This window comes from Leptonychotes weddellii, chromosome 1, assembly GCF_054177405.1.
Source record: "Leptonychotes weddellii isolate Sample4059 chromosome 1, ASM5417740v2, whole genome shotgun sequence".
In the NCBI taxonomy this organism is placed as follows: Eukaryota; Metazoa; Chordata; class Mammalia; order Carnivora; family Phocidae; genus Leptonychotes; species Leptonychotes weddellii.
Window position 1 is genome coordinate 1,067,627 of NC_138369.1, and position 18,796 is coordinate 1,086,422.

Sequence of the window (18,796 nt, forward strand, 5' to 3'; positions counted from 1 at the left end):
GCCCCCGGACGGCTCCCCCGCCCCCGGCCGGCCCCCCACCCCCACCCCCGCGCGCGGCAGCCCACCTGATGCGGTCGCTGGTGCCACTGTAGCCCCAGCGGCTCTCCACCTGCTGGAAGCGGTTGATGCTGCACTCCTTTCCCCGGAGGCAGCAGCGTGGCCGGTCGATGAAGTCGACACGCGGCTTGGGGTTGACGGTGAAGTGCAGGAAGAGGCTGACCACCTCGCGGTCCACGAGGATGCCCGACTGCGCGGGCCCTGCGGGCACAGGGGGCGGAGGTCGGGCTGCGGTGGGGGCCGGCCTGGCGGCTGGGGGGGGCGGGGAAGGCGGCCGTGAGCCCCGAGGGCACCGCACGGGCATCTCAGGTGAGGACGCCCGGGGGCGGCGGCGGCGGCGGGGGGTGGGGGTGGGGTTCGGGCAGCCCTGGGGCAGGACAGCCCCGCCTGGCACTTGGAGGGGTGTCCGATTCACTGGCTCCTGGGGCAACATGCCCCTCCCGGCCCAGGCCGCCCTGCCCAGGCTCACGAGAAGCCGTCAGCTGCCAAGGGGCGACTCGCGAGACAGGACCCCATCCGGAGGGGGGTCCGGGAGGGGGCACCCCAGAGGCAGACATGGGGTGGCGAGCGCTGGGAGCTGGCCTCTGCAGGCTGGTGACAGCCCGGGACTCAGGACAGGGTGGCCCCGGGGGACCCGTGGGGACAGCTCTTGGTGAGTAAGGAAGATACAAAGTGGAATACAGAGTGTTAACCATGCTTCTCTTTAATCTCTGCATAGGAAATGCAGAAGGAAAAATACATCAGACCGCGGCCGTGCGCACTCAGCTGGGCGGAGTTTTTTCCAACTTCTGTCTCATCTCGTATTTTCCAGCGGGACATAGAAGCAGGGGCGTTCTCTAAAACATGCTGAGTGACGAAGGGCCACAAGGTCCAACCCCAGAGGACACACACGGGGTCATTCCCAGTGACCTTGGGCAGAGCAGGGGCGGCCTGGGGGGACCCTCACGGGAGGGGCGAGGGGCAGTGGGGGGCACCGGAAGCAGCAGAGGCTCCACACCAAGGGTGAACGGATGGCAACTGCAGGGCTTGGGGCCCCAGGGGGTTGAGCGTCCCCGTGGACAGGGAGAGCGCTTTTGGGGGTGCAAGCCAGGCTGGGGAGGGAGGGGCCCAGCAAGGCTGCCGCTGGTGTGGGGACGGGACAGAGCGGTTCTGTCACAGCCTGGTGCCCCCGGGCCCCCTGGGCCACGTCAGGGACATCGGTGCTCCTGGCCCCCTGACAACCACCTGGCCCCGGTCTGTAGCGCCCAGGCCCCCGTGGTCCCCACACACGAGAGGCACTCACTACGCGTTCGATGAATGAGCGATCCGGGCACGGACAGAACAGCCGGACCTGAACTTCCCGTCAGAGACAACTACTCTGCAGAAGTGCGTCCCGGCTGGCGCGTGCAAAACAGCCGTGCCAAACAGTTCTTTACCGCTGCCGCTCAATCTGGCAACCCGGGGGGGGGGGTTCCCCGGGACCCGCCAGCCCCGGAGCCCGGAGAGGAGGCCGGCAGCACTGCGTCCACACGGGGCAGGAAGCACGGTCGCGGCTGCCCCCACGTTGGCCCGGGGCCCGGCCACCTCCCAGCCCGCGCAGGCTTGCCCAGGATGCTGAAGCCAGAGCCCGGCCCCCAGGACGGGAACCCAAGCCGGGGGCCCGCGGTGGCCCAGCACGCGCACGGACACTCGGGACGCGGAGGGAAGGGAACCCAGGCGCCCGTCGGGTGGCGTCTGTGGGGCGTTGGGTCTTTACACACGGACACGCGCTCCACACTGTCCACGCGACACGGCAAGGGCGTCCTCGGCAGAGCGGCCCACCCGCGCTGCCCACAGCTGGCTCGGGGTCACACCTGGGGTCCCTGGGGGTCGTGCTCCCGCCGAGCGGCCCCCGCCCCCTGACCGTTACCTGCGGCAAACTCCTCGATGGTCATGAGCGGGAAGCGGATGAGGGCGAGCGCCTTGCCCAGCACCTTGCGCTTGTTCTCGGGGGTCACGGGCAGCTGCTGCCGCTGACACTCGGCCTCGGACCAGCGGACGACGGCGCTGAACAGGCGCACCTCCCGGATGCCCAGGGTGTCCCGCTCCAGCACGGCCACCAGCGTGTCTGCGGGCACGGGACCAGCTCAGCGGCCTCGCGGGCTCTCAGCTCCCCCCACGGCGGCCACGCGCCCCGGCGCCCCAGGGCCTTACCCAGGTCGATGTCAGTGAAGCCCTCGGCGGTGATGGCGTCGGCCGTGTTCTTGTCGATGTTCTCCAGGCATAGGCTGGCCAGCTGCGGCTCGTCGAAGAGACGCGCCTGGCGAGAGGCCGCGCGTCAACCCACGGCCCGAGGCGGGGCCCCGGACGCCCCTCGGGTCACACCCCGTCATGAATCTCACGCGGCGCGGGCCGCGGAGCCCACAGGGCCCGCACCTCCATGGCCGGACACGGGGTCCGCGGACAGGACAGGGCCCCCGGGGAAGGCAGGAGGCCCCGGGGAGGGGACCGCGCCAGGCCGGCGGACAGGGGAGCCGTGCACTTCTGTCCCCCAGAGGTTGCTCCACCAGGAACCTGCAGGCGGGGTGCGGGAACCCGGAGCCGAGAAGATTCTGGCTCCCTCGCCCAGGCGGCTCCGGGCCAGCACAAGCTCCCCGCGGCCACGGCTCTCCGTGCCACACGACAGGCCCGGCTCTGGCCCGGTCACGCTCCCCATCCCCTGGGCGGCCCTGTCCCCTACCCGCCCGTGTCCACATCCTTCCCTGCCTCCAGTCCCCGTGGCCACGCCAGCCCCACCCCCATGCCTGGGACTACAGAGCCTGAAAGGGACCCACTCCAAGAAGCGTCATGATAACTTTCTCCCCACACCTGACCCCTGAAAAGGAGCGTCAAAACGTAGGCAGAAAACCTTCAGCCAAACAAGGGCCAGGCGCTCTGCTGGAAAGGACCAGCTTGGAATGAGGGGAGGGGAGGGAAGGGAAGCTCTCACTGGGTCGCAAAATTTAAGGGACATCAAACACTCAGAGATCCACCCCCGTCGGTCTCAGGCCCTCCCGTAACCCGCGCACGCCTGCGCTCTCTCCCTGCCTTCCCCCCCCACACACCCTCCTCCCCGGCCCGCACCCACGCCCACCCGCGTCCTTCACCCGGCCCCCGCGCGCCTTCGTCCTCACCGACTCCCGCAAGCCGCGCCTTCGCCCCCCCACCCCCGCGCGCCTTAGGCTCGCGGGGTCCCGCGCCCTCACCTGCCCTCCCCACCAGCACACCTCGGTCCTTGCCCCGCCCCCGCGCACCTGCGCCCAGTCTCAGGGTCCCGGCCCTGCCCCTATGCACCCGCGTTCTCACCCGCCCCCCACTGCATCCGCACCCTAACCCACCCGCACAGCGCGCCCGCTTCCTCGCCCGGCCCAGCGTCCTCGCCTAACCCCTGCGCACCCGGTCCTTACCTTCCCCAACCCCCGCCATCCACTCTTCGTCCTTGCCCCGCCCCCGTACTCTCACCCCTCCCCCTGCGCCCCAGCCCCACCCCCGCGTCATCGCCAGGTCCCTGCGCACGTCATCCTCACCTGGTGCCCCTGCCCCAGGCCTCCGCCGGACCCCTCGCACCCGTGTCCTCGCCCCGCACCCGCACACCCGCGTTCTCCCAGGCCTCGCGCCCCCAACCCCCGTGCACCCGCGCCCTCTCCGGCGCGCGACCCCGTGTCCTCACCTGGCGCCACGCCCTCGCCCGGCCCCGCGCGCCTTCGTCTTCGCCCTCCCCCACCCCCGTCCCAGCACACCTGCCCTTGCCCCGCCCCCCACCCCGCGTCCGCCCTAATCGCCTTGCGCACCTCGCCCTTACCTGTCCCGCCTTCGTCCTTGCCCCGCGCCCCAGCCGCACACCCCCAGCACAGCGGCGTCCTCGCCTGGTCCCAGCGTCCCCGCTCAAACGCATCCTCGCCACCCCCCACCCTGCGCACCCTGGCCAGTTCCCGTGTCCTCGTCCCGCACCTGCGTCAGCAGCATGAACGCATTGTCAGCCCGGAGGTTCTTCTTCAGGAATTCCACGCAGTGGGCCTCGAGCGCGGGCACCGCGTACTTCTTGGCTGTGTACAGCGTGGTCATGACCGTCTCGGGCCCGATCTGAACCTCATCCGAGTAGAGAAACCTAAGACAGGACGCTAGGACCGTCAGACCCGGCTGGCAGACATCACTCCAGCCCCTGCCCCACCAGCCCAGCCCCAGGAGCCTTCCAGAACCAGCGTCTGTTGCCCTATGACCTGGCAAAGACCATTACCCACCAAGACCAGCCAGAGGCTCTCCCACCCACCTCCACCACCGGATCGCGGGTCTATACGGCGGGCCCCTTCCTTCCCGGTGTGACGGCCTGCGCCAGGGCACAACACGGAAGGCCCCCCACTCCCCTGGAGGCACCTGCGTGGGATCTGCCCTGGGACGGCCGTCCCGTGGCTGCAAGGCTCAGCGAGTTCCGGGCAGGTCGCAGGACCAGGAAGGCCAGCCTGACCCAGGCACTATGACCACCACCGTCCCCACACTCGGAACGTGGACGTACGGTCAATTTGACAGAACGAGGCGGTGGAGAGATGAGAACCCTGGGCCGAAGCCGGCGGGATGCAGCATGAAGAGCAAGAGCAAGGCCCGGAAGGCTGTGCCCGTGTCCGGGGTCCCCCGAGAATGTGCTGGAAGCCGCACACAGCCTCACACATCAGCAGCTGTAATCCTGTGGGGTCAGGGAGACCCCGGACCCGAGGTCAGCAGTGCAGTAGGCGCACCTGTGACGGGGTCGGCCACTCACACGCCAGCGGGGAGGACAGCGTCAGCCCTGCGGGGAGCAGCTCAGCGGGAGCGATGGGAACCGGGAGCCAGAGGACGGAGGCTATGGCCGGAACCCAGCATCCCTCCTGAGTTCAATCTAAGCCAGGGTTTTGGCTAATTGCAACCCGTCACCTGTTTGTGTGTTTTCTCATGAACATCTCTTTTATTTATTTTTTTAAAAATTACAATAAACTACACACAACAAGGGGGCGCCTGGCTGGCTCAGTCGGAAGAACATGCAACTCTTGATCTCAGGGTTGTGAGTTCAAGCCCTACATCGGGGCTAGAAATTACTTAAATAAAACTTTAAAAAATACATGCACAGCATAACCACTGTAAGCATTTTTAGGCATACGCTTCAGTGGCATGAGACACACTCACCCTGTCCTGCGACCACCCCCACCCTCCGTTTCCAGAACGTTCCATCTCCGCACATGGAGACTCTGTCCCCATGAAGCACGGACTCCCCACCCCCTGCCCCAGCCCTGGCTCCCACCCTCTCCTCTCTGTCTGTGTGGACGGGACCCCTCTGGGGACCTCCTGGGAGTGGGGTCCTGCGGGATGTGTCCTTCCGGGTCTGGCTCCTCTCACTGAGCTCGGTGTCCTCGGGGTCTGTCCATGTTAACATTCTAGCGTGTAGATGGACACGTGGTGTTTATCCTGCACCCATGGGTGGACACTTGAGTTGTGTCCGCCCCATGTGGATCGTGCCGCTGTGAACATGGGTGCGTGAGTACCTGTTTGAGTCCCTGCTCTCAGTTCTCACATAGACATTCAGCAGCGGAATTGCTGGGTCACACGGTGACTCCACGTTTAAACCTCTTGAGGGACCCCCCTCCTGTCTCGCAGAGGTGGCCACGTCTCCCATCCGCACTGGCCCCGCACGGGGGTCCCAATCCCCCACTCCTCACTCATTCTTGTTATCTTCTTTTGTTTTTCTGTGTTTTTCATAATAGCTGCCCAGGTGGGTACGAAGTGACAGCTCATCATGGTTTTGTCACCTGTTCTCGTACATGAAGTTTTACTGGCACCCAGCCCCCCCTCCCCGATCATTTACAAATAGTCCGGCTGCTTTTACAACACCAGCCGCAGGGTGAGTGGTGGGGACGAAGCCCATCCGCCCCTGGTCTTAGCAATCTGAGAAGTTACACGATGACAAATCCATGAGATTGTTCCCCAAAGTGCTACCTGTCCTCGGGAAGACGCTGGGAGTGGCACACAGGACCAAGCGTCCAAGCGTATCAGAGGGCGGCACGTATTAAGGGGCGTCTGCGGACGGGACCAACGGGAACAAAGCCCCGCCTGGCAGTGAGCTGTGGATGGCGGGGGAGGGGAGCACCCACGCGGCCTTGAACACGGCAGGGGGCGGCTCATCCTGTCCTTCACACCTGCTGAATTTTCCTTTGTTTCCTTTCTTTCCTTCCTTCCTCTCTCTCTCCCCCTCTGTGAGTCTGTGCCATCTTTATAATCGAAAGAGAAAAAATAAACTCTGCATTTAAAAAGACATGTTAACTGTTTGGAACAGTCTGTAAAGTTCCCCACCATGATTTACACCCGGTGTTTCTAGAAGCCAGAGGCCTGTGCTCAGCGGAGGGAAAGAGCCCGGCCAGCCCACAGCCTCGCTTCCCCCTGCTCGGAGCGCGCAGCCCCCGCCCCGGGCGCTCACCGCTCTGATGCTAATGCACTTGAGGGAATTTTGAGGCTCAAGAAGAAACAACTAGAGCTGGTATTGAACATTCTTACATTATCTTACTTCTTCCACAACCCCTGTTGACCACAACGGGTGAGAATGGGGACTTGCACGCGCGGCCCCGGGACGGACCCTGAGCCCACGACGCTCAGGGAGGGAACCAGACACGGAAGGCCACGCGGGGTGTGAGTCCACGTGGGTGACAAGTCCAGAGCAGGCTCATCCGCGGACGGGAAGGGGGCTCGTGGGGGCCGGGGGAGGGGAGTGGGTGACGGGGTGTGGAATCAGTCACCAACACTGCGGACATATTACAAACCACTGAAGTGTGCGCTGCCAATGGGTGGACTGTCCCATCTGGGAATTACGTCTCAGTTAAAAACATACAAAAATGAAAACGGGGTGGGGGCCTCCAGAGCCCACCCCTCACTTCAGAGGCAGTCCTGGAACCCTGCGGGAGCCAGGGGGCTCCGGAGGCCCTGTCGCTGGGGGTCTCCCTGCCCTCTTCCTCAACTGCGTCTCCATGTCTGACAACATCAGGCTCCTCCATCCCGCCCCTCCAGGAAAGATCTAGAAGTCTTACTTGAGCAGCGCCAGGAAGGCGGCCGGCTCCACGTCGGGCAGCTCGATCTCGGTGGATGTGGTGGCCATCCCCCCGTTGAACATGGCGTCGAAGACGGCACTGCCCACGGCCAGCACGAACCTGGCGTCAGAGAAGAGGCCGGTTACCCTCCTTGCGGCCCTGCCTGTTCCCGGCACCCCAGTCTGGGGGCTGTCAGGGCCCCACGTGTCCCCACAGGAGGTGCTGGGGGAGCGGCTCCGGCCGGCGCCCCAGATGACACTGGCCCAGAACATCCTAGTGGCAGATGCTTCCAGGAGGGGGGTGCCAAGGAGTGAGGCTATGCAGCCGGCCCAGCAACAGCAGGTCCCCCGTGCCCCCCCAAACACACAACCCCCTGCGCTCAGGCTGTGGGTGTCCCCCCCAAGCACACCCCCCCCCTCCGTGCTCAGGCTGTGGGCGCTAGGGTCCTGGCTGTCCTGGAGGGAGGCAGGCGCAGGTCCAGTGCGTGGACAGCCTGACTGTGGGGCAGAAAGCACATAAGCCTGTGATGGGAAGTGAGGGTCAGGGAAGGCTTGGCAGGGACATCGGAGCGGGGCTGAGGCCGCAGGGAAGGGCATCAGGGCCTGGGGAATGGCAGGAGCACAGGGGAACGTTAGGAGGTGGTAGCCGTGAGGCCGAAGGGTTCATCCAGAGTGATGTGACCACACGGGACCCACCTGCCCGTGACTTCTCAGCGAAAGGACAGGAAGGCCCAGTGGGCGAGGACAAGAAGTGAGGCGCCCCCCAGCCTTCCTTCGAGCCAGCTGCAACCCCCCCCCAGCCGGAGCACTCCATGGGGGCCGCCCACTCTGTGCTCTGTGCTATCCACCCGCAGTCTCCAGGGCTCACCCCATGGCCCGTCTGCCTCAGAGCACCCAACCCCGGGTCCACAAGGCCCTGCACCACACCCCCTCCCGGGGTCCCCATCGTGACACACGCGGGGCTCAGAGCAGCCCCTACATCCTCCTTCCCAGCCTACCCATGGCTCCCAGCGAACCCCAGGCTGGGCAGCCCCCGACTTTTTTTTTTTTTTTTAATGTTTTTTTATTTATTCATTCATGAGAGTCAGAGAGAGAGAGAGAGGCAGAGGGAGAAGCAGGCTCCCCGCCTAGCAGGGAGCCCGATGCGGGGCTCAATCCCAGGACCCTGGGATCATGACCTGAGCCGAAGGCAGACGCTTAACCATCTGAACCACCCAGGCGCCCTGGGCAGCCCCCGACTCTTAACAGGGAGAAGGACCTCCTTCCCTGGCTCCTACTTTCCCCGCCATCCTGGGGCACGCCTCCCAGGCCCTCGTTCGGGCCGCCGTGTGCACGGGGCTTGAGCACGTCTGGGGACCAGACCCAAGACAGGGGACCAGATGGGAATCCAAGTGGGGAGGACAGCCTCCCCCAGAAGTCACGTCCACCCGGAAGGCCGGAATGGGACCTCACTTGGAAATCGTGTTCGTGGACGTGACTGGTTCACGTGAGGTCATATGGGGGAGCAGGGTGGCCCTAGTCCCACGCTGGTGTCCTCATGAGAGGGGACTTTGGGCACAGACACAGGGAGAAGCCACGTGGCGACAGATACAGACACGGGAGGGACGCGGCCATGAGCCCGGGGACGCCTGGAGCCCCAGGAGCTGGGAGAGGCAGGAAGGACCGTCTCCAGAGCCTCCGCGACACCTCGGCCTTGGACGTCTGGCCCCAGGACGGGACAGGAAACGCCTCTGTGGCCCTGCCCCAGGCACGGCCAGCCTCACCCGTGTCCTCGGCGGCCCCAGGCCCGTCACTGCACCCCCACACGTGCTCCATAAATAAAGTGCCTTCCCGGTCCTCCTCTCCAGCTTGGGGGAAGCACCTCACTTTCCCGCCGGAAAATGGATTCCAGCGCCGCAGTAAGAGGCCGCTGACCGCACGCCCCCCGCAAGACCGCCGTGTCTGAGGAGTGTCTGCACCCCCGGGCCCTCTGCTCACACCCCCTCGCGCCTCCGGCCCCTCCCGCCTGGCTGGCCGCCCGGTCTTCTCCAAGCCCCGATCTGCCCCCCAGGGGACGCTGCCTCGCTCCACGCAGACGGCTGGGACGAGCCATGCAGACCGTGACGAGAGGCCACACGGATGTGGAGAGAGCAGTACCCGCGGCGAGGCTGGCGGGAGCGCGAGGTACGCGGCCGCTGTGGGAACCATCTGGCAGCTCCTCTGCTGGCCCAGCCCGAGCGGCCGAGAACCAGCAGCTCACACCTGGTGCACGTGCGGGAGAGACGGGCGCACGCGTCCCCACGGCCTGCACGCCTGTGTTCACAGAGCGTGTGTCCCAGCGGCCAGAAGGGGGGCGCACCCATGTCCGTGGATGAAGGACACACACAACCTGTCCTTCCGTCCCCACGCGGGAACACGCTCCAGCCTCAAGAAGGAAGGGACCCCGACACCTGCCACGACGCGGAGGGACCCCCAGGACACCGGGCTTAGTGAGAGGAGCCAGACCCAGGACACATCCCGCAGGACCCCACTCCCAGGAGGTCCCCAGAGGGGTCCCGTCCACAGAGACAGCGAGGAGAGGGTGGGAGCCGGGGCTGGGGCAGGACTGAGTGAGGCGGGAACACCCAAGTATTTTGGGAATGGGGGCGAGGGCCAAGAGAGCCACGCACAAGCGGGCGCCCCCCCAGAGGGGCCGTGGCCCCGCGCTTCCTCGGTGTCGCTCCCGAGCAGAGAGTCGTGTGCTCTGGGCGGCGCCACGAAGCAGGCATGTGGTGGATGGTGCAAGCTGGGTTCTCCGCCGAGGGCACAGGGTGACAAGTGCGGGAGGGGCGCGGATTCCGGGGTGCTGGCCTGGAGTGGAGGCATGGGGACCATCCTGCGGCTCCACACACGGGCAGCCCGGCGGCGAGGGGACGCCCAGCACCCGGAGCTTGGGGTCTACATCCCACACCAACAAACAGGACCAGCTCCCTGGAGACGTGGCGGACTCCGGGGCCGGAGCGGGGAAAGGACAAGACGAGCTCGGAGTGTCTCGCGGGGCCAGCAAGTAAAACGCTCCGAGCGCGATGGGGAAGCGTTAGGAGGACGCGGGATGGCCAAATCTGGGACAACACGAGCCACGACATCGTACACGTCCTGCAAAACATACATACCCACGTCCACGAAGACAGAACTACCTAACCGCGTGAGCGGAGGAGCGGAAAGAAGGGACCGCTCTTCCCTTCAGAACCCCAGCTGATGAACGCAGAAGCAGTCACGGACGCGGAAAAGCACCGCCAGCAAACACCTGGGCCGCAGCCGTGCATGGGGAGAGTCCTCACCCCAGCACGAGGGCCTGGGGCAACACGGAGAGGACACAGGGTGTGCGCAGAGCCTCACAGTGTCCCCCGGGAAGAGCCACTCGGAGGGGACGGCGGTGGCAGGCCTCCGGCCACGATGCCCCGGGAAGGATGCAGGCCACTGCCTGACATCCAACCACACAGCGGGAGTGGCCGCGGGGGATGAGGGAGGCACAGCCCGCAGACACGGCCTGAATCCGACAGGACGGGCGTCAGGATCCGGCCCTCACTGGAGATGCGCATTTCCTGGGCTCAGGGGGCCGAGCGCCGGCCGCGGGGAGTCGTCGTGGGTGTGCACGCACCTGGCAGCGGACTCCCCAGGTACGCGAAGCAGAAGCCGAGCGCTGAGGGAGACAGAGACAGCCGGACCTCCAGAGCTGGAGTTTCCGGACTGTTCTCGAAGGCTGGCGGAGCGGCGCGTGGACCACGGCCCACCCGGCACCGCTGGCCCGACCGAACCCTCCACGCGCACACGGAACGGTCCCCAGGCGAGCGCACGACCAGGGCTGACGTCAGCCAGGGCACGCTCTCCAAACAGAGGAATTAGCCGTCCACAACCAGAGGAAATCTGAGAAATCCCCAAATGTTTGGAAACGAACACACTTCGAAGCAACCCACGGGGGGAGGAACGCGCGGCAAAGGAGAGAGGATCTCGGCCGGCCTGAAAATGGAAACGCCACCCGCCACGAGGAAAGAGGCGCCGTTTTAGAAGCAAATGTGGCAAATCCACGAGGCAAAGCCTGGGAATCAGCCAGGGGAGCTCCCGCCTCAGGCGTCCGACAGTGGGGAGCAAACCCACCCAAGCAGAGAAGGGAGCCCACAAGGGGACGGTGGGACCTCGTGAGCCTGGGCGCAGGGGGGAACCCAGAACCCGCCGCCCACGGAAGAGACACAAGCCACAAAATCAGCCGCGAGGGCGGGACCGTCACTGCGGACCCTAAAGATGAAAGAATTTCAACAGTTTCATGCCAACAAACTAGGACAGCTTAGATGAAGGGATGATGTCCTTCGGACGGACTCCAGAAGGAGACGCTCGGAACACAGGCAAGCACAGAACGAGCCCCTGAAGACCTCTCGCCAAAGGGAAGCCCCCCAGACATTTCAGAAGGGACAGCGGCTGTGGGCAGACCCTCCCAGAGATGGGGGGAGAGGGGGAGCAGTGTGGCCGCGAGACCAGCACGCGGGGCAGGCAGTGTGGACGCACCGCAAAGCAGGCTGGCGCTTCCTTGCTTGCTTTTTTTTTTTAAGATTTTATTTATTTATTTGAGAGAGAGAAAGCACATGAGAGGGGGGAGGGTCAGAGGGAGAAGCAGACTCCCCGCCGAGCAGGGAGCCCAATGCGGGACTCGATCCCGGGACTCCAGGATCGTGACCTGAGCCGAAGGCAGTCGCTCAACCGACTGAGCCACCCAGGTGCCCCATGATTTTATTTATTTAAGAGACAGAGAGCATGAGAGGGAGGAGGGTCAGAGGGAGAAGCAGACTCCCCGCCGAGCAGGGAGCCCGATGCAGGGCTCGATCCCAGGACCCCGGGATCACGACCTGAGCCAGAGGCAGATGCTCAACTGACTGAGCAACCCAGGCGCCCCAGGCTGGCGCTTTCTTCAACTGTCAAATGTCAGAGTTACCCCCAATTCCAAGGGTCCGCTCCCAGGTATTTGTCCAAGAGTAAAGGAACCGTGTGTCCACACACAGACTCATGCCCCAGTGCACACGGCAGCCAGAAACCGCACACAGCCCGGATGCCCGGCGGCTGGTGAGTGGACACACCGCGGTCGGTCCCTGCGGCTGAATTCAGCGACGGTGTGAATTACTTTAGCAATAACCATAACTGAGCTGGGACCCCTGGGCGGCTCAGTCAGTCAAGCGTCTGAGATCCCTCAGATCATGATCCCGGGGTCCTGGGATCGAGCCCCGCATCGGGCTCCCTGCTCCGCGGGAAGCCTGCTTCTCCCTCTCCCTCTCCCCCTGCTTGTGTTCCTCTCTCGCTGTGTCTCTCTCTGTCAAATGAATAAAATCTTCAAAAAAAACCAAAAAAATCCTCGGACTCTTGATTTCGGCTCCCGTCATGCTCTCAGGGCCGTGAGATCGAGCCCCGCGTCAGGCTCCGCACTGAGCGAGGAGCCTGCTCGGGATTCTTCTCCCTCTCCCTCTGCCCCTCCCCCCCCCACAAATAAAATTAAAATAAAAAAAGAAAGGTAACCGGGCTGTAGCTGACCCTTGAACAGTGTGGGTCCACACACCGGCGGATGTTTCTCAGTGAAGGCAGCATGGGACTCAAAACGCCCTTTCTCTTCCTTATGACTCTCGATTCTAAGAACACAGCACATGGTAGATAACAGAGCACGCACTGTTCGCGCACTCGTGAGCCTTGCGGTCCCCACTGGGCTGTCAGTGGGTGAGGTCTCAGGGGTGGAGTTACGTGTGGATTTTTGGCTGTGCAGGAGGCCGGCTCCCCTAACCCCCACATGGTTCAAGGGTTGAGTGTACTGATACACACAACAACGTGGATGAATCTCAAAAACTTTTTCTTTTATTTAAACATTTTATTTATCTGAGACAGAGAGAGAGGGAAAGAGAGAGCACAGGGGCAGGGGTAGGTGTAGGGGGAGAAGGAGGAGCAGGCTTCCCGCCGAGCAGGGAGCCTGACGCAGGACTCGATCCCAGGACCCCGAGATCACGACCAGAGCCGAAGGCAGATGCTTAACTGACCGAGCCCCCCGGGCGCCCCTCAAACACTTTCAAGAAGCCAGACTGAAGATGACATGCTGTATCACTCTAATTACATGAAATTTCTAGAAACAGCAGGCCGGGAGAGACAGAAGGCAGGCCGGTGATGGCAGCAAGTGGGCAGGGGGACCTCAGGGGGCAGCGGCCACACGGCGGTGCACACTTTCCACACAGACAATTGTCAGGCCAAACAGACCAGACTCCAGGAAAGGGCTTGGGAGCACCCCACACTCACACTCACGAAAACCCTCCACAAGCAGGGAACCGAGAGAAACTTGAGAGAAGCCGTCGGAAACCAGCACCCGTGGTCCCATTTGTCGATGAAAAACAAAACACAAAGGCTCCTTGCTCTCACCTGTTACGGAGCAATGTCCTGTGGTCAGAAGTGCAGTACGAAGGTGCCTGGGTGGCTCAGTCGGTTGAGCATCTGCCTCCAGCTTAAGTCATGATCTCAGGGTCCTGGGATCGAGTCCCGCATCGGGCTCCCTGCTCAGCAGGGAGCCTGCTTCTCCCTCTCCCTCTGCCTCTCCACCCCCCACTCATGCTCGCTCTCTCTCAAATAAGTAAATAAAATCTTTTTAAAAAATGAAAGATTCAACTCCTCAGTTGCGACTGCTGTATTCAGATGCTCAGTAGCCACGTGCAGCTAGGCTGGACGGTGTAAATCGAGAACATTCCCGTCATCACAGGAAAGTATCAGACAGTGCCAGACCACAGAATCCACTGAACAATTAACACGAACAAGGGCTCGGACAGAAATCGCTCAAACCAGATAGAAATAAATATGCAAAAAACATACAGCTTCCCAGCAAGAGCCAGCTGGAAAAATATAATGAAGATTATCCACAACAGAGAAAAAAAAATAAGTGAGCAAAAATCAGCAATAAATATGCAAAAGCCTCATGGAGAAAACCACAAAACTGTCCTAGGAACACAAAAACCGCCCTGAACAAATGGAGAGAGACCTTGCTCCCAGATACACTCTGTACCTTAAACTTCGCTCTGCCCAGCCCGGTATCGCTGGTGGACCCGCCCCCCCAGTAAATTCCTTCAGCACTTGATGAACTGATTCTAGAGATCCTATGGAACCATGAGTCTGCCCAGGGGCCCGCAAACCGGCCAACCCCTTGTTTCTGCAAATGAAGTTTTGTGGGACACGGCCGTGCTCATTCACTGATGTGTTGTCCACACCTGTCCTGCTGGGCAGAATTAAGTACGGGGAACGGAGGCTGTTTACCTAAGTTGGCTGATGCCGGGCTGGAATGTCAGCCGCGGAGGGACAGCTTCCCTCCAGCACCATGTGTCCATGACTGTTTGAGGGAAGTGGGGAGGGACGGATGGGCGATCGATGCCAAAAGGGTAAATGTGCAACCAGCTGAAGAAGTCTTGACAAAGAATAAAATTGGGAACAAGGGCCTCAGCAGTTCTCAAAACATACCGGAAAGCCAGAGTCATCAAAAAATGTTCTTGTAGCAGAACACGGATCGATGCCAGGAGAGACCCCAGAAGGCCCGTTCCGCTCGCTGGCCTTCTCTGCTACATCCTCCCAGACGGACGAGCTCGGGCGTCTGAGATACTGACCGCAGCAGCGCCTGGCTCGCACGCAAGGGCCGCCCTACCCTGAGCCCCGCAGCACGTCCGCAGAGCCCGCCCGGCAAGGGAGCGCAGACATCTGATTCGGGCAGGTCGGTGCCCTGCAGTTACTGAGCACCTACTGCATGCCGGGCCTTCTCCTGGGGCTCCGAAGGCAGCAGGGAAGGAGAGGAGCAAGCCCATGACCACCACCATGGGGGTGCCCGTCATCGGGAGCTTAGAGGGAAAAGCGTACAGGGTGAAGGCCAGGCAGAGCCTCGGGACCAGGGGCCAGGGCCCGCTCCTCAGCCTACACGATGCCCGCCCTCCTGCCCCACAGCCCAGGTCAGCCTGCGCCCGGAGCCCATGCCCGCCCGGGGGGAGGGTCGCGGGGGGGTTCGCACGAGCCCCCACTTTTTGGAGGCGGCCTCAGCCACACTGGTTCCCATGTCCTGGCGCTAACCCCTCTCTGCCCCAGGACACCACCTGGTCACCTCCTTCCCAGCGCCCCTAGCATGTGGCAACATCTCCACCTTTCCTTGTTTCTCGTGACCTGACAGCCTCCAGGACGCCCGGCCAGGTGTCCCGCAGCGTGTCCCTGATCTGGGCTTGTCAGCTGCTTTCCTGCGATCAATCTGGAGATCTCGGTTTCCCACGACTGCTCTAACAAGGCACCACATGCCAGGCGACTCCCGACAACAGGATTTCATCCTCTCCCAGTCCTGGAGGCCAGAAGCCCCAGATGGAGGTGCGGCAGGGCCCTCGGGAGGCTCCGGGGGAGGCTCCTACCTGCCTCTTCCAGCTCCACGGGGCCCCAGGGGTCCCCTGGCCTCTGGCCACAGCACTCCAGTGCCTGACTCCATGCTCATCAAGGGGCTTCTCCTCTGTCTCTCCTCTGTGTCTCTTAGGAGGACACTTGTCATCGGGTTTAGAGCCCACCAGATATTCCAGGATGATCTCACCCTGAACTTAATCACATCTGCAAAGACCCTTTTCCAAATAAGGTCCCACTCACAGGTACGAGGGACTGGGATGAAGACACACCTTTTGGGGGGCCACCACTCAACCCACGGCACTGGGGTTATGGGTTTGGGGAAGAACTACAGAGGCGAGGTGCCCTTCTGGTCCCGTCCCATCAGGGGTCCCTGACAGGCCACTCTACATCACTCTGAAGTTGACCGTGACCCCTGGCCCAGGTGGGGTGTGCCAGGTTTCCCCACGGTCAGGTTACCATCACTTCCTGGGGTCTGGGCCCAGGCGGGGAGCACCTGTATGCACCATCGGGGCTCTGGGGTACGGAGCCTCACCTCCTCCACGCTCCGCACTCGGATTCAGCCTCTCCTCCTACCACGGCCTCTAGACTTGCCTACCTCACGCCCTGGATGATGTCCCCACCTTTATTTAAGCTCACCCTGGACCACTGTGATAAGCACTTGGTTGGGTCACCAAGTCAATCCTCCCAGAAGTCCTGGGGTGGAGGCATCCGAGTGGTCAGTCCCAGTTCACAGGTGGGGAAACTGAGGCACAGAAAGCCCAGGGCCACTCGCTGGGCAGCGATCTACCTGATCACTGCAGGTAAAATTTCACCAATCTGTACAAAATCACAACCCAAAGGGAGAAAAGAAAGAAAAAGAACTAGAACTTTCTATCAGTAAAGGCCAAATAGTGGGGCATCAATACCAGGGCAAATGGGACCAGAAAAGTGCTATCAGCCTGACCCGGACCCTCTCTGGACAGCAAACACACATGCTCAGGGAGTCTTTGGGGCCCAGGGACGACCGACGCCTGCAGGAACCAGCAAGGTGTGCCAGGGGGCCAGGCTCCCTGGGGACTCGGGACTCGTGTGGCCACTAGTGGGAGAAGCCACGGGTCCAGTGGGTGGGCCCGTCTGAAGGTGAATGTCAGCATGCCCAGAAGAGCCTCATCCCAGACCCCACTTTCAGGGTGGCTCCTCACAGCCATTCCTAAGCACTAATCCCCCATCTACACCCCCCCCCAGGCTGCCCCATTACCTCCCACCACTCTGTCCTTTCCCCCGATGCTGGAGCCAGGGTCTGGGGGTCCCCCGCCGCAGCCCCGACTCTCCCTCCCCTACCAAGCTGCCACCTCACCGCACCAGGGAGAGGAGCCCTGTTTCTACGGTCCTCACCAAGTGCCTGCAGGCTCCATCTACAGCTGGGCCCCCCTTCAAAGCCGACGATGTCCCTCTGGCCCGCAGTGCCCCCTTGCCCCTGCTGCGTGCCCAGCCCCTCTGCTCTCCAGGCCTCCCCTCCCCCTCGCCCTGCTCAGCACCACTTGCTCAGGGTACGGATCCCTGTCATCCCCTCCCAGGGCCCTGTATCTCCCTGCTGCTCTCAGAAAAGCTCACTAAATATCACGCCGGGCTGATCTTCCTACCAGAGCCCTTGCTCCCAGCCATTCTCCTGAGCCCAGCAGCGCCACACCCTTCTCCCCACTTCTCTGGGGGTCCCCATGCCCACCTTCCTCATCCCTTCTTCACCACCAACAGCCACACACAGTCGAGTACATGTCCTAAGGTTAGTGGTGCCCAGGGGACCCCCTCGCTCCCCTGAAGCAGAAACCCTGAGGTCGCCCTTCCCCCTCCCTGTGGGGTTTCCAGCTGCATCCACCTGGCCCCATCTCCAAAGGGCTTGGGTCAGGGGGGGCAGGAGCCCATGTAGCCTCACCTTGCTCATTCCATGTGTTCCCTGAAGCTTGGTGGGAGCGGGGTCGGCGGGGGGAGCTTTAAAGGCCAGACTGGGCTAAGCAGTATTTAGGAGCACAGGTGGACATGAGAGAGGCCGGGGTGGGGGGGGTGCCTCAGGGATCAGTCCCCCTACTCCAGGCTTGGGTGGGGGTGAGGCCCATGTGGCTGCACACACACAGGGGAGGGAGGAGCCACGGGAGGTCCTGGGGACCCAACCACAGGCCTGGAACCTTCTGTAGGCAGGAATCTAGATCCAGTTGTACATAAATAACCAAGAAAAAGCCAGAAACATCTCAAAGGCACAGGTTAAATAAAGGCCACATGTCAGAAAGGCAGGGCGGACCGCTCACAGCAGGCTGCGGAACATTCCAGGCCAGTGGCAAGAAACCCCCCAGCCCCTCTCCCCCAATGGAGCCCTCCCAGTGAGGCCCCCTCCCCCAGCTCCCTGGAGTGCAACGGGGAGCAGAGTCAGAGAGACAGGGAATGGACGGGGAGTCTGCTATCAGTCCCACCCTGCCCTGGGGTCTGAGGGCTGCACCCTGGAGACTGGCAGGGGGGCCGGACCTGGGCCAACAATGCCCCCTTTTTCAGAGAGAAGGCCTGGAGGCCAGGGCGGACATGGGGCTGGGGTGTCACAGAACTGGGATCACTGAGGGGGTTATGTGGTTTAGGAGTCCGGGCTTCTGGGTTCAAGAGGCGGGGGTCTGGTGGGGGCCTGGGGGCCACCACCGGGGAAGGATGCGGCACTTGGTGCAGGAGGTCACTGGGGCAGGACGGTGGGGGCGGCTGTGCCTGGAGATCCTGGACTGGGTGGCAGGAGTCTGCGGGGGGATGGAGAGGCGGGGGTCCCAAGGCCAGGGTATGGCTAGTATCAGAGGGCTGAGCGGTGGATGGGGGCCTGGCAGGGTCATAGGCCGGGGGCAAAGTGGGTCCCCGGGATCCTGTGGGGTGGCGGGTTCCTGGAGCGGTCTGGTGCCGCGGATGGCAGGGTCCGCGGATGGGGCGGTGGGGGAGGGGGGGTCCCAGGGCCCGGGGTGCGGGGCGCGGGGCGGCGGCCCACCTGTGCGCCGGGATGCGCTGCGCGCCGAGCCCCTTGCCCACCAGGAAGTGCACGTCGCAGAGCACCTCGTTGTTGAAGAGGAAGGCGAAGCGCTCCTTCAGCGTGGGCTTGGTGGCCTGCCAGTTGTAGACGGGCTCGCGCAGGAGCGCCGCCGCCCCCGGCTCCTCGGCCGCCCGCTCCCCGCCCGCCGCGGCCTGCGCGCCCGGCCCCGGCCCCGACCCCGGCCCCGGCCCCGGCCCCGGCCCGGGCGCGGGCGCGGGGGGCGGCCCGGGGGCGGCGGGGGCCGGGGCGGCGGCGGCGGCGGCGGCGGC

At 63.3% G+C, this 18,796-nt stretch overlaps 1 protein-coding gene across 1 annotated transcript in view; it reads right to left on the reverse strand.

The window, feature by feature from the left end:
* Positions 1-18,796, reverse strand: part of BTBD2 (BTB domain containing 2) — a gene marked incomplete at its 5' end in the record, with an annotated part of 21,012 nt that extends 2,216 nt beyond the window's left edge. Inside the window, 6 exons of the mRNA XM_081805153.1 lie at positions 66-258; positions 1,946-2,143; positions 2,230-2,335; positions 4,006-4,162; positions 7,101-7,220; positions 18,486-18,796. Coding sequence (XP_081661279.1) covers positions 66-258; positions 1,946-2,143; positions 2,230-2,335; positions 4,006-4,162; positions 7,101-7,220; positions 18,486-18,796 — 1,085 coding nt within the window. The remainder of the gene's footprint in view (positions 1-65; positions 259-1,945; positions 2,144-2,229; positions 2,336-4,005; positions 4,163-7,100; positions 7,221-18,485) is intronic.